This window comes from Onychomys torridus, chromosome 6 (genome assembly GCF_903995425.1).
Source record: "Onychomys torridus chromosome 6, mOncTor1.1, whole genome shotgun sequence".
NCBI lineage: Eukaryota > Metazoa > Chordata > Mammalia > Rodentia > Cricetidae > Onychomys > Onychomys torridus.
In genome coordinates, this window is record NC_050448.1 from 46,791,203 (window position 1) to 46,805,793 (window position 14,591).

General features: G+C 41.1%; 1 protein-coding gene across 2 annotated transcripts in view; it reads right to left on the bottom strand.

Moving 5' to 3' along the window:
• Positions 1 to 14,591, bottom strand: part of Ift80 (intraflagellar transport 80) — a 101,960-nt gene that overhangs the window by 47,567 nt on the left and 39,802 nt on the right. For both annotated transcript variants that reach the window (XM_036190853.1, XM_036190854.1), the window contains exon 9: positions 3,354 to 3,533. In XM_036190853.1, coding sequence (XP_036046746.1) covers positions 3,354 to 3,533 — 180 coding nt within the window. The remainder of the gene's footprint in view (positions 1 to 3,353; positions 3,534 to 14,591) is intronic.

The window sequence follows — 14,591 nt, forward strand, 5'->3', positions numbered from 1 at the left end:
CTCCCCACTAGTCTCCGTCACTAAGCAGTTCAGACAAGGCCAACATTCCCCCACACACTCTCTCACTTTATTGCAAGCCGAGCATATGAGACTGAAAGTTCGGGCTCCTGTTGGAATTCTTAGAAGAAATGAGCTTTCTGACAGACTTGAGTTGCTAGGATGCAACACCGGAACTACCAAAGGCACAAAATAGAGAAGGTCTTTCTTAAAATGAAGCCAATTACAGGGAAAAGGAGACAAAAAGAGGAAGTAATGAAGTCCTGTTGCTATTATTTGATCCACTGAAGCAATAATGCCTCAACTCAGCCTATCTCCCGACTTTACATAAACCAATCAATTTCTGCTGTTTCTAGTTTCTCGCCTTAGATTAATGTGTGTTGAGTGTATGGGGTGGTTTTAAGGCCTAGGAGGGCCATGAGAACAGAGAACAAATTTGTTTTATTTAACGCTACATCCCTCATTGCTTAGCCTCATACCTGGAAAACATGATACTCAGAAACAGCCACTGAATGAATGAAGAATATTATCTTAACAAAAATACTAATGGGTACAACTTAACAAAAATGCAATGTCTTATAATCACAGTATAAAACCCTTTATAAATTAAAAGGCTCACCGGGCAGTGGTGGCACACACCTTTAATCCCAGCACTCGGGAGACAGAGGCAAGCAGATATCTGTGAGTTCGAGGCCAGCCTGGGCTGCAGAGCGAGTTCCAGGAAAGGCTCTAAAGCTATACAGAGAAACCTTGTCTCAAAAAATCAAAACCAAAACAAACAAAAAAAATTGAAGGGGTCTATAATTCTATTTAATTTATTAACTTTTCCTCTCAGGATAACTTGCATTTAACAAGCCATTTAAAAGATTCCATATGTAATCTTATATGTACTTTTTCTAGTCACTGAGATAAGCCTTTCTTCTTTCCAAATTAAAGCTACCTAGAAGCACACCTATGCTCTCAGGAGAGTTTTATAAATAACACTAGAACTTTCTGATAATGCTATACTGCCTAGACCTCATGCACACATGAATAAATAGTTCTGTCCCAAATTAGTCGGTTAAAACTCTCAATGCATTCTTTGTCCTGGAGACAATGCCATATTTTGGTTCCAAGTTAAATAACAGAAATGCATTTTTATGCCATCATTTTGATACAACTGTCAGTTTGCAGGAAGTTCAGAAGACAAAGGGGAATGTCCATCCCGCCCACGGATGGGATTGGATCTTAGCTCAGAAGAGTGCTGGCCTAGCAGTTTGTGAGGCCCTGGGCCAATCACCAACACTGGAAAACAAAAACAAAAACAACAGACCATAGGGATGCAATCAGCAAAGTCCACCTTGTGAAAAACTCTGGGGCAGATTATCTGACTTCCTAAGCAAAATACGAAGTACGGTAAGAAGAAATGGGGGGGCGGGGGAACGACAGACTAACACCAACTTAAAGGCTGCGCCAAACCCACTGTAATCACTTGAACCCTGACTCAAACAAACTTTAAAACTGTAACATGTAGGAGACACCTGAAGATTTGAGCACCTTGAGGACAGTTTCTAAAATTAAAGAAATATTATTGTTGTTGTTGTACGATAATAGTATTATGGTTATAATAAAAGAAATGTCTTTTTTTAAAGCTCTATATATTGAACATTTATAGATGAAGTATGATGTCAGAATTTGCCTGGAATTCGCTGCAGAGGTTGGAAAGCAGATGTGTCTGTGGATGGGGCAGCATGGCCTGTCATTGCTGGGGAATAAGGAGATTCTGTATACTACTCTGAGCTTTAAAGAAAAGACATTTTTTTCCACAAAAGAATTTAAAAAAAAAATCTAGAGCAAATAATCTAATTATTGAGTCTGATGAACATATTACCCACGTTTTAAAATCTTGATCCTTGAGCTAACAAAGTCCTTTAATAGGTTAAACTCCTACTATATGCTTCTAAAACTCTTACAGGAATTAAAGCCACATGACTATGAATCCAGAAGCTAGAGGCAACTGATGCAGATAGAGGCAGAGGAGGAGAAGGGAGAGTTCCTCTTTCTTAGGTCAAGGATTTTCATGGGTCAATAGTCCCGGCGCTGCTGCTGCTCCTGCTTCTCCTCCTCCTCCTCCTCCTCCTCCTCCCCTTCCCCCCCCTCCTCCTCCCTTTCTTCCTCTGCGTTTTGACAGATTTGACGGACACTTATTCCATGCAAGGCACTGAGCAGTGGTGGCCTTGATGGAATAAATAAAACAGGGCCAGAGCACCCAGTCTTCAGCCGCTTAGAACTCACCCACCGACGTTCTCGGACCTATAACTAGCCCCTTCCTTCTCCCGTTGACATACCCCATTTTGCAAGTTAACTACAAAATATTCCACCTCAAATTGACATACTAGCCCCCTAATATGCAGTTGATGTATATTAAATACTCCCAGATAAAGGAATGGGAGGACCCAGGAGCAGAAGGTCACTCTGCCTGTCCTACTAACTTGCTCTCAGCAGGTTATAACAGAAAGTTTCTGACCTTTCACTGAAACAGGTCAAGACCCTTCATGAGAAGTGTCTTCACAAAAGGGGTGTGTGACAGCCCTATCTGAAAGCAGAGTGACATGGAGGAGGATCTGTACAAAGCAAACCTCCTCATTCCCCAGTCCATGATCATTTGATTAGACTGTTGACCCTATCTCTTTTCTCCACAGCTGTCTGCCCTTCATCAAACCCATAATGCCATGTGAAACTTCCATTGAATAGTGTGAATGCCCCCAGGAGGCAGAGGCAGGCAGATCTATAGGAGTTCCAGGTCGGCTACACAGAGAAACTCTATCTCAAAGAACAAAACAACAACAAATGTGAAATGTGAATGCTTGTTAATCCATGCTTTGTCACAGAGGCTCAGTCAGAAGCCTGACTATGGAAGAAAAAAGGAATCTCTCCCTTATACTTCCTAAAAACCCAGATCAGTTTCCTAAGTCCTCCCCATTTTGACTTGCCTTACCCAATTTTTAAAAAGGTTAAGTGACTAAAAACTTTGAATTTAACCCTGTCAGTAAATAGCAGGTTGGGCCTGCCTTGGATGAGCTTCCAGTGTGAATCTGACTTTTTTGTCTGATTTCTTCCGCTCTCCTTCCTTAACTGCACCCACATTCCCTGAAAGCTTCAAGTGTTGCTAGCCCAAAGTAACCAGGACCCACATACACTCAGGTTCTTTCAGGAAAGGTCTTCGTCATGCCTACAGTTAAGGGACTTTCAACTGTGCCTGGACAGCTGTAAACACCCAGCCAATGTGACCGACAAAGACGGCCCTCTGTTCTGTCTGGGGAGAAGCAGCTTCAGTCGACTCTGGACCACGATCATACCTGCATTGACGATCATACCTGCATGGCCCTTCTCTTCGTCAGTGTCACCTGGAAGTTCCTCCACTCCCAGCGCTGCCCCACCACGTGTGCAAAGACAACATGGCCGTTCCCACAGGCCCCCGCGATCTGAGTGCCGTCAATGGACCACGCGATATTAAATATGCTGCCAGTGTTGGGTTTTTCTAAAGCATATGACCACTAGATGAAAAAAGGAAGAGAGAGAAAAACTGATTTTATTACCAAAACCAAACCAAACAGAACTTTTAAATTGGGCACACATTACATATTAAGATACTAAGGTGACTTTAAAGAATGTATTTGAGGAGCATTGATAGTTTTATTTCTTGGAATTTAAATATTTTGCAGCAAAGCTAATGGTAAGATAAATGTCTCTTTGGAACACACTAATTCCATTAAGGAAGGTATTGATGACTTAAAGTAGTGGTTCTCAACCTGTGGGCTGCAGCCCCTTGGGGTCGAACATGTCTTTCACAGGGGTCACATATCAGATATTTACATTACAACTCATAACAGAAGCAAAATTACAGTTAAGAAGTAGCAATGAAAATAAGTTTATGGTTGGGGTCACCACAACGTGAGGAGCTGTATTAAAGGGTCTCAACATCAGGAAGGTTGAGGACCCCTGCCTTAAAGGAATTGCTGCATTAAAATCCACAGACACAAAACATGTAAAGTTGATTTAAGATGCGATGCATGCTAAAACTTGTTTATGCTTCAAATTTTCAGTGCCTTATCTTAGGGAACTGATCATGGTCATCTTTGGGGCCAAAGGGAAAAATGTATTTTTATCTGAAATTATTTAAAGTGCTTTTCTCTTGGAGGGGCGGGGCGGCTGAGACAGGGTTTCTCTGTGTAGCTTTGGAGCCTGTCCTGGAACTCTCTCTGTAGACCAGGCTGGTCTCGAACTCACAGAAATCCACCTGCCTCTGCCTCCCAAATGCTGAGATTAAAGGGGTGAACTACCACTGCCTGGCAAAGGTGCTTTTCTTGATACAATTATAGTACATATAATGAAAGATACAGATAGAGTTTTTCAAGTATACACTAGAAACACAATAAAACAGTATATTAAATAGCTCAAGAACTGCCAAAAAAACCAAAAAACAAAAAAAACAAACCACTTTAATTCAAATTATTGCTTTTAAGTAATAATGTAGAAACTATTCTATAGGAAAGAAAAACCTTCAAGGTTTTCTATAATCTATTTTAAAAGTTCTGATTATAGTATTTCAAGAATGTCACTACAAAAACATTGTAAAACATCTGCTATGCATTCTAAATCATGAAAGTAATAGGTGCACCAGCCTATTTTTTCCTGTTGTTTTTTTCATAGTGTGGTACCATAATTCCTCCCAGGACTTCAGGGAACTGCATAGATATCAGTTCAGTAGTCAAGAATCAGGGACAGAAGAGTATGCAGAAAACAGTCATTTGTGGCAGACTATATCAGATGCATTTCCTTTTTACTTCTTGAAATGTAATACAATTTTTTCTAGAATGATTAATTTATTTGACTGAACTTCCATATTCTCTTCACATTCTTCGAACCTTAAAATCAAATGAAGTCTCGCATTCTGCTGCCATGCTTTTACTAGGGTTTTCTGCCTGGACTCATGTTATTACTTTCCAGAAATATTCATTACTTGGGGTTGAAGATGAAGCTCAACGGCAGGACACTTGCTCAGCACAAGTGTGGTCCTGCATCCAGTCCCCAGTACCAAAACCACAGAAGGAGTATAAGCAACAGTGCAACACTACTAACAACTGTGAGGAAAAGAGAACACACACACCACACAGAGAGAGACAGAGACAGAAAGACAGAGAGAGATTCAGTAAGTCATACTGCCGTAAAATAGGCCTTTCTAAGAAAGGGGCTGTAGAGATGGCTTGGTGGTTATGAGCATGCACTGCTCTCCCAGAGGGTCTCAATGGTTCCTAGCACCCATATCTGGTGGCTCATAACACCTGCAACTCCACCTCCAGGGATCTGACCCTTCTTCTGACATCTGAGGGTACTGTATTCATAAGCACAAAGCAACACATACACACAAATCATAATAATGGAGGCTGGAGAAAGAGATGGTTCAGTGGTCAAGAGCACATGCTGCTCTTCCAGAGGATTGGGATTTGGTTCCCAACATCCACATGGCAGCTCACAACCATCAGTAACTCCAGTTCCAGGTAATTCAGCATGTGTTCTGGCCTCCACAAGCACCAAGCACGCATAGCCATAACATGCAAGCAAAACAATCATACACATAAAACAAATGAGTCTTTTTAAAAATAGTACTCCTGGGGCTGGGGAGATGGCCCAGTGGTTAAGAGCACATGCTGCTCTTCCAGAGGACCTGAGTTCAGCTACCAGAACCCACATCAGGCAGCTCACAACTAACTGTAACTCCAGCTCCTGAAGATCTCACATCCTCTTCTGAATTCCCCGTGCACCTGAATACATGCAGCACACATTCACACACATACATAAAAACAATTTTAAAAATATAGTATTTTGAAACTTTCCCAATAAAAGTTCATACATAAAAAGTTATGAAGTGACTTTTTTACCATCCATACTCTTTTACAACTTCCCCACCATAAACTGTGCTTAAGGAAAAAGTCTAATAATAAGTTATCAAGGAAAAGATAATGAATACGCACCACACTTGAAGAGATCTTTTAAAAAAAAAAAATGAGTGAAAACTGGAAACTTCACAGATTAAATACAATCATCTTTCTGCAAGAGGGTGTGGTGGTACACCTTTAATCCCAGCACTCAGAGGCAGAGACAGACAGATCCCTGAGTTCTGGGCCAGCCTGGTCTAAATAGTAAGACCCTGTCTCAAAACAAAACAAAGCAATCATCTTCTAGTAGTAAGAAGAAATGAATTTATTTTTGTTTGATAAATAAGAAATTAGGAAATACTTCAGGAATACTACATTATATAAAAGTAGTCAATACAAAATGACTAGATTTACTAATATGTACAGTATTTAGTGTTTTGGATCAAACTTAGGTACACATCTACTCTCAAGTATATCTAGAACAAAGATCTTACTTTAAATTGTATTTTTTTTAGTATTTTAGTGTGTGTGTATGTGTGTGTATTTGCGTGTGTGTGTGTGTGTGTGTGTGTGTGTGTGTGTGTGTGTGTGTGTATGTGTGTGTGTGTGTACCAAGTATGTGCATGAAGGTCAGAAGACACCTTGCAGGAATCAGCTCTCTTCTACCACCATGTAGATCCCAGACATAAAACTCAGGTCCTTGGGCCTGGTAGGACAAACCAGCCCAAGATTGTTTTTAAGTTATCCAATCACAGAGGAGACTGACTTAAGTCAACTTAGTCCCATAAAAAATACATAGGGCCAGCAAGATGGCTTAGCAGGTAAAGGCATTGCAACCATGCCTGACTACCCACCTGAGTGCAGTCTCCAGGCCCCACATGACGAAAAGAGGAACCCAATTCCAAAAGGTTGTCCTCTGATCCCCACACAACCCCCAGTAATTTACACATAGCAACTAATAAATAAATGTGAAAATATAATAAAATGCACAAATATATCCTAAAAAATTACCGTGACTCTGTTTTTTCTCTCTTCTCTAATAACAATGATCAGTGTGTCAATCCTCCACTGGGGAAGGGAGGTTGGTTTTTTGCTTTGCTTATTTCTTTCTTTGTATGTGCGTCAGTGTGGTGTGCATGTTTGCGTGTTTGAATGTGTGTGGGCCATGTGTGTGAGTGTCAGCACAGTTGCAAATATGTGCATGTGCTTATAGAGCTGGAAGCTAGCAGGTGTCTTCCTGGACTGCTTCCTACCTTATTCATTAAAGCAAGATCCCCCAACTCAACCCAGAGCTTGCCTACAGAGACTAATCTGGCCAGCTAGCTTGCTCTGGGGACACTCTGTTTCCACCTTCCAAGTGCTGGAATTCCAGCAGGCCGCCGCATCCACCTGACATTGACTTAGGTTCTGGGAATCCAAACCCTAGTCCTCAGACCTGCACAGTGACAAGCACTTTATCCACTGAACCATCTCCTTGTCTCAAGAGGTTGATTTTTTGAGACAGATCTTGTACAACATAGACTAAGCTGCTCTTGAATCTCAATTCTGTCAATTTTCCTGGTTGTACTTGTGATTATATACACCTGATGGCACTTTTTTATTTGTTTGAAGACAAGGTCTTACAATTTAAGCCAGCTGGCCTGCAACCTGCAGCAATCTTTGTCAGAGCTGCACCCTCATCCTCTAAATACTCTCTGAAGAGCAAAGGACCGGGACCAGGCATGAGTATTACTGAACGAATGCATACAGAGATGAACAAGCTTATGGATGCAGGCTTATAAAATCATCTTTTTAAATTCCAAAGAATAGCAAAACCCAGATGTTTAGATATTTTCAGATTAGCCTTCTCTGACAGCACACACCTATACATTTTAGCACTCAGAAGGTTAAGGCAGGAGGATCTCTCACTCAAAGCTGGCCTGGGCTATATAGCAAGACTCGGGTCTAAAATAAAGACAGAAAACTAATTAGCCATTTCAAAAACCAAAATGACTGACTGCATCGATTTCACTAGTGAGCTGATCAAAATGCTTCAAGCGAAACTCCTGGAAAATGAAAACAATACAACTGTGTATACAGCAATCCACTAAAATGGAACATTTCTACAATGCCCATTATAGGATGTGTTGATTTTATTTATTTATTTAAAGATTTTTGTTTAAAAATTTTTATTGTATGTGTATGGGTGTTTTCCCTGCAAATATGCAGATGTTTTCATCTGTGCACCATGCCCATGCTTGGTGCCTGCAAAGCCAGAAGAAAGCATCAGATCCCTAAAGATGGTTGTAAGCCACCTTGTGAGAGCTGGGAATCAAATATGGGTCCTCTGGAAGAACAGCCAGTGCCTTTAACCATTGATCCATCTCCCCAGGCCCTCAGTGCTGATTTTAAAAATAATGAAAGTAAATTCTGCAATATAAATCTAATTTAGAATAATTTTTTGAGTCTCTTATTCCTGGACAGCAGAAAAGAATTCTTTTGCTTTGTGGTTTATATTTTATGGTTTCTAACAAAGTTGCTTTTATACCAAATATGAAAATTTAACTATAAACTTCTCTTTGTCTTTAATTATAAAGTCAGAAATTCACTTACATAAATAGGACATCTCAGAGGATTAAACTAAAACCTTGTGGTAAATCTGAAATGGTCTGAGATAAAACCGCCTGCCTCTGCTGCCTCCTTCACTACAAACACTTTTCCCTGACCAACAGCTCATGCGGCTACTTAGCTGGAGTCCAGCCAGTTATGATCACACCACCTTCTCCAGCATGCCAGAACACATATGATTAGACCAGGCTTATAATCCTAACCTAGACAAAGCTACCAATTTCTCCCCTGGGGACACGCAAAGTCGGTACGTGGATTTTTTGATGTAGTCTACACTCTTCAATGTAGGGGTTATACATTTAAGTCACTGTCCAGGATGTAAATTGGGGGGGGGGGGGAGGTGGGAAACAAGTCAGTTCACTGGGAAAGAAAAAAAATGGCTCTGGATACACACACAGAGGTAAAGACAAAAGACACAAGGATGCTTTCAATTTTCTTAGCTTGGTTCCTAAGGCCTACCTACAATTTTCCCTGAGCCTCTAAAAGATGTCCCTGTATCTTTATAACCAATTCTTCTCTTTAATACTTGCATACAGCCACAATAAAATGTAGAAATCTAAAGGCATGGACATTGCTCCAGCACAGCTTGAGATTTTGCCATGTTTGGTGTGCCCTGTGCAGGTTTGTTTCTTGTATTAAAGAGCAATAAAACAAAGCCAGGCAGTGGTGGCACGCGCCTTTAATCCCAACACTCGAGAGGCAGAGTCAGGCGGATCTCTGTGAGTTCAAGGCCAGCCTGGTCTACAGAGCAAGTTCCAGAACAGGCTCCAAAGCTACACAGAGAAATTCTGTCTTGGAAAACCAGAGAGAGAGAGAGAGAGAGAGAGAGAGAGAGAGAGAGATGAAACAATTAGTACTCATAAGAAGAAGTAAGTGACAGTCGGGTGACCAGGGGAAAGATGGCACAGGACTAGAGAGTTAACCGAGGAGAGATGATCATTTAGCCCTGATCGCTGACTTTGTACATGGGGATATAAAGGCCCAGAAGCCTTCAACTTTGTACCTTTGCCACTGGAGTTTTGACCCCAGAACTCTAGAAATGTGCCAACACTACTCCCATATTAAGCAAAATTTTAAAAAGTAATTTAAATTTCAAAATAAAATAGGCAACCATACTGAACAGCACTATATATATATATATATTGCAGTAGCCGAGAATGCCTCTATAAAAGGTGAAGCTACTGGGGCTAAGGAGCTGGCTCAGAGGTTAAAAGCACTTCTTCCAGAGGACCCAAGTCTGATTAGAAGCACCCACTTGATAACTCACAACCCTCTATAAATCCAATTCCAGAGGACCCAATGTGCTCATATAGTCTCCAAGGGCACCATGTATGTGTGTAGAGAACAGATATACATGTAGGCTAAACCCCCATACACAAAAAATAAATAATTTTTAAATGTTATCGTATGGAAGGATGATATATCCCATTGAAGAAAAGATGAGACTTACTTTCTTGTGTTCTCTGAAACTGCTTATTGAAGTTATTTTCCAATAAAGAAATATTTATTTAAATGTGAAACAGTGACTTAACTGTATCCTCTCTGCACTTTCCTTGTACACATACACCACACTAAAAGGATCCTCAAAAGTAATGTTTGCCTTTGTTCAAAAATTTCAACTCATAAAATTACATACACATAAATTTGTGTTAAGACAAAGAGCAGAAGTTCCTACACTCTTTATGGAAGACTGGTGTTTATGAATAGTCTCATATATCACCTCTAACATGCTACGAATTATAATTTGTATGCAGCATTGACAGTAAAAAGTTACATAAGACAGGAAGACAAGTTCCTCCAGGTAGCAAATTATTAAATTTATTTTAATTGAGTGGATGAGAGAATGAACAGAAAATCTGAATGTTCACAGAGAAAACGAGAATCACCAAAACGTTGTCTTCTGCATAACCAATAGCGCCCCCTACTGATACACAGAAGCTACATTGCAGTTAATTAAAAAGCCAAAAGTACCTTGCACCTTCAGATCTTTCTCCTTGAATCCTGTTGTTTAATAACTAGTGTAATTCATTAACATATTCTGAATATTTACTTAAAATACCTGTTAATTTGAATCACAGTTGTAGACATCAAAGATAAAAATTAAGTTTATTATAGAATCTAGAAAAAAAATAACATGGCACCATGAGTCTAAATTGTATTCCTCAAGCAATTCACTCAGACCATGATTTACTTTACCGATCATCCAGTAATGTTCATCTTCCTTACATATTAATTTTTGTATCTCCTGATCATTCCACTTCAACTAATGCTGTCTCAGACTGGAGAAATAGCTCAGTGGTTAAGGACACTTGCTGCGACTCCAGTTCAGTTCAACACCCACACTGGGTGGCTCCGAACTGCCTATGACTGTCCTGCTCCAGCGGGTCCAATCCCTCTTCTGGCCTCTGCAGGCACCCATACATACACAGATACACACATACACATAAATAAATAAAAATAGTTAAAACTTTCCCAACTTAGTTTTTAATTCTATTATATTCATGTGTGTGTGTGTGTGTGTGTGTGTGTCTGTGTGTGTGTGTATGTCTGTGTGTCTGTGTGTCTGTGTGTATGTCTGTGTGTGTGTGTGTGTGTGTGTGTGTGTGTGTGTGTGTGTGTGTGTGTGTAGGTGAGAAGACAATTTAGTGGGTTCACTCCTTCTGCCTTGTGGGTCTGAGGGATTAGAGTGTGGTCGCCAGGATGGGCAGCAAAGACCACTGCCCACTAAGCCATCTCAGTGTACATTTACATTTGAATGCATAACAGCCGTGTCAAAATGTCGAGTTAAGTTATACTTGTAAGAAGTTATACTGATTAATGTTTCCATCCCTGTGCTACAAGGAAGTCCATTTTCACATTTTCTGGTAAGTGAAAATGTATTTTAGATGCATGACACTTGTTCCTAAAGAGACAGTACTTTGGAGTTCTGGGAGTGTTTATATTCCTTTAAGACCTTGCGTATATTTTAACTATATAGTTTCAATTAGGTTCTTTTAAAATAGTTTCTTTGGTTGGGTGTAGTGATGCATGCCTTTAATCCTAGCACTGGGGGGTCAGAGGTAGGCAGATGTCTCTGAGTTTGAGGCCTGGTCTTGTCTGGTCAGTAAGAGCTACACAATGAGACCCTGCTGATGTATCCATACTTCTTTAGTTACCTTGAGCACAGAGTCTTTGTCTAACGGGTTCAACGTTGGATATCTTGGGAATGGGTTTTTTTCGGTTTTGGTTTGGTTTGGTTTGGTTTGGTGTTTTTCAAGACAGGGTTTCTCTGTGTAGCTTTGCTCCTTTCCTGGAACTCACTCTGTAGACCAGGCTGTCCTTGAACTCACAGAGATCTGCCTGGCTCTGCCTCCCAAGTGCTGGGATTAAAGGCATGCGCCACCACCGCCCGGCTGGAAATGTTTTTGGTCAACTTCTTTTTTTCTCTTATGAATGGGCCACTGTGTTCTGCTTTTCAGTATGCCTTATATCTTTTTTTTTAAACTAGGTATCTGAAATATCACCATTTGGGTGACTCTGGAAACCAGACTCCTCTCTCAGTCTGTGGAGTTGCCTGACGGTTATAGAAGTCACCTGCTCATTTAGTGACCTTTGTAGACTCTTTTCCCAGAGACTATTCCTCTCCTATGTAGTAACTGAAGTCTTCATTCTGTTACTCAATAGTCACCCAACAACTGACACAGCCAAACATCAAGAGAAAACAGCAATTCACCAACCCTTGGCCAGTCGGCTATGCCTCAGGCACTCCTGGAGCACCAAGCCATGCCACCACAGTTCCAATTTGGTCCTCTCCTTCTGTTCGTATACCCATGAGCTACCAATGACAGATGCTGAATGTGTTCCCCTGTCTTCCCATGTGTGCCTGACCTTGGTCTTGTATGTTATACAATACATTCCTCAGTGAAGGTGAGAGCTTATGAAAGCCTTATTCTCTCCTCCTTCCTAAGTTAGGGGGCGGGTTCTGTGTACTACCAGCTTCATCTGCCACGCCCCACCTTAGTTGGCTACGGGTAATCATTTGAGGAAGGGAAGAAGGAAGGAGGGAAAAGGAAGGCAGGCAAGCAGGCAGGCAGTAAGGCAGGCTGGCTTTTCATGTATCTTTCTTAATAATTAAGCACAGTCTTTCTTTCCCACTCTTAAAGAGTTGAGGGCAAAGCATTTTAGGAAAATAGAATAAGTGCCTATCAGTTTCCTACTCACAGACACTTATTCCACATTTTGCTAGAATAATCCTATGATAAAATGTGCGATACGTTACACACACATCATTGTCTACATTATATACTTATACAATCTCGTCAAAGTACATTCCTATAGGTATAATTACTCGGCTGAGGACTACGTAAACGATCCTTCAGAGGCAGGAGCTGTACCTCAGCTGGCAGAGTGCTTATCCAGCACTGAGAAGGTCCCAGCATCACAAAAGCTAGGCCCCAACCTGTCCCAGCAGTCAGGAGGAGAGGCAAGGTCAGGAGTTCAACATCACCCTCAGTCACGTAGCAAGTTTGAGAACAGCCTGGGCCATATGACACCCTGTCTCAAAAAAATTAATTAATTAAACTACCTTTCATAAAGGGGAGTTTACTCCTTGAGGACCAGACTGATGGGAAAGAAAATGAAGAAAAAACATCACTCTGACCAAGAGCCAGGATAGTGGAGGGCCATCCATACCCCTGTATGTAACGCCAATAAACTCACTGGTTTACTAAGACAAACCTAAGTGCCACCTACCCTCCTTCTGATGGGAAATTAGATTACAAAGAAGCCCACTGGGAAAAGAGAGTCTCGACACTAATGTGTTAAGACCACGGAGCACTACCAATAACCCATACATGAAAATGACTAGAACCAAAGCCTAAAACTAAGAAATAAGTTTCTGAAGTAAGATTTCACTTCAGCATAACCCATGGTTCTGGACTCACAGGCCCCAGTTGGGAGCATACTATGACTGTTTTGCTAAATAGACATCGAACTGTCTGCTAAATGTGAATCTCTAGACTCGTCGACTTATCTGGTGCAGCCCTGAGACCTCATGAGAGAAGTTTCTTCTGGCAATAGATGGCAGCTCATTCAGAAACTCACCACTGGTTAAAGTGCAGAGAATAAATGTCTATGGAGTGTTCAGCCACAAACTGGACATCTATATCACACCCTCTCCCCCAAAAGCTCATTGTGGAAGAACTATAAGAACCCCAACAGGAAGACTGGAGTGAAACAGTAGCTTCTGGACAATCCAGAACAACGCAGTCAGGAGCACAAAGCAGCTGCACAAGCTCAAGCCAATCAACACACAGCACACAGGGAGGCGGGCTCAGCTGCACAAGCTCAAGCCAATCAACACACAGCACACAGGGAGGCGGGCTCAGCTGCACAAGCTCAAGCCAATCAACACACAGCACACAGGGAGGCGGGCTCAGGAACTCCCACCTCTAGCCAAGGAGCTATTTACACCGACGCTTCTAGGAGGGGGAGAGTCAGTTTTCCTAACAGCTGGGCCCCTGGGAGTTGACCATGCTCCAAAGGGCAGACCAAAACCCCTGAGTATGGACAGCACAAATTGGACTCGGTAGGCTACTTAAAAGTTTTTCTTAAAGGGACTAGAGAGATGGCTCAGCAGTTAAGAGCACTGGCTGCCCTTCCAGAGGACACAGTTCCCAGCACCTACATGGCAATTCACAGCTGTCTATAAATCCAGTTCCAGGAGCTCTGACACCCTCACACAGATACACATGCAGGGATAACGACAATGCACATAAAATAAAAATAAATATTTTTTTTAATTTCTTAAAAGAGAACACACAAAGTTGGGAGGAGGTGAGAAGATGGGAGGGTGGATCTGCAAGGAGTTTAGGGGTGAATCAAAATATATTGTATGCATCAATTAAATTCCCAAAGAATTAAAAAAAATTAAAGTAAAAAAAAATAACATTTAAAATACAGAACTCAATAAGGTACCTTTTAGCAATATCTAAGTAAAGCTATGCATGCTAAAATTTAGGTAACTTGATTACTGTAATGTTCAAACACAGTATCTAATAACACAAAATGAGAATAATTTATGTAATATTA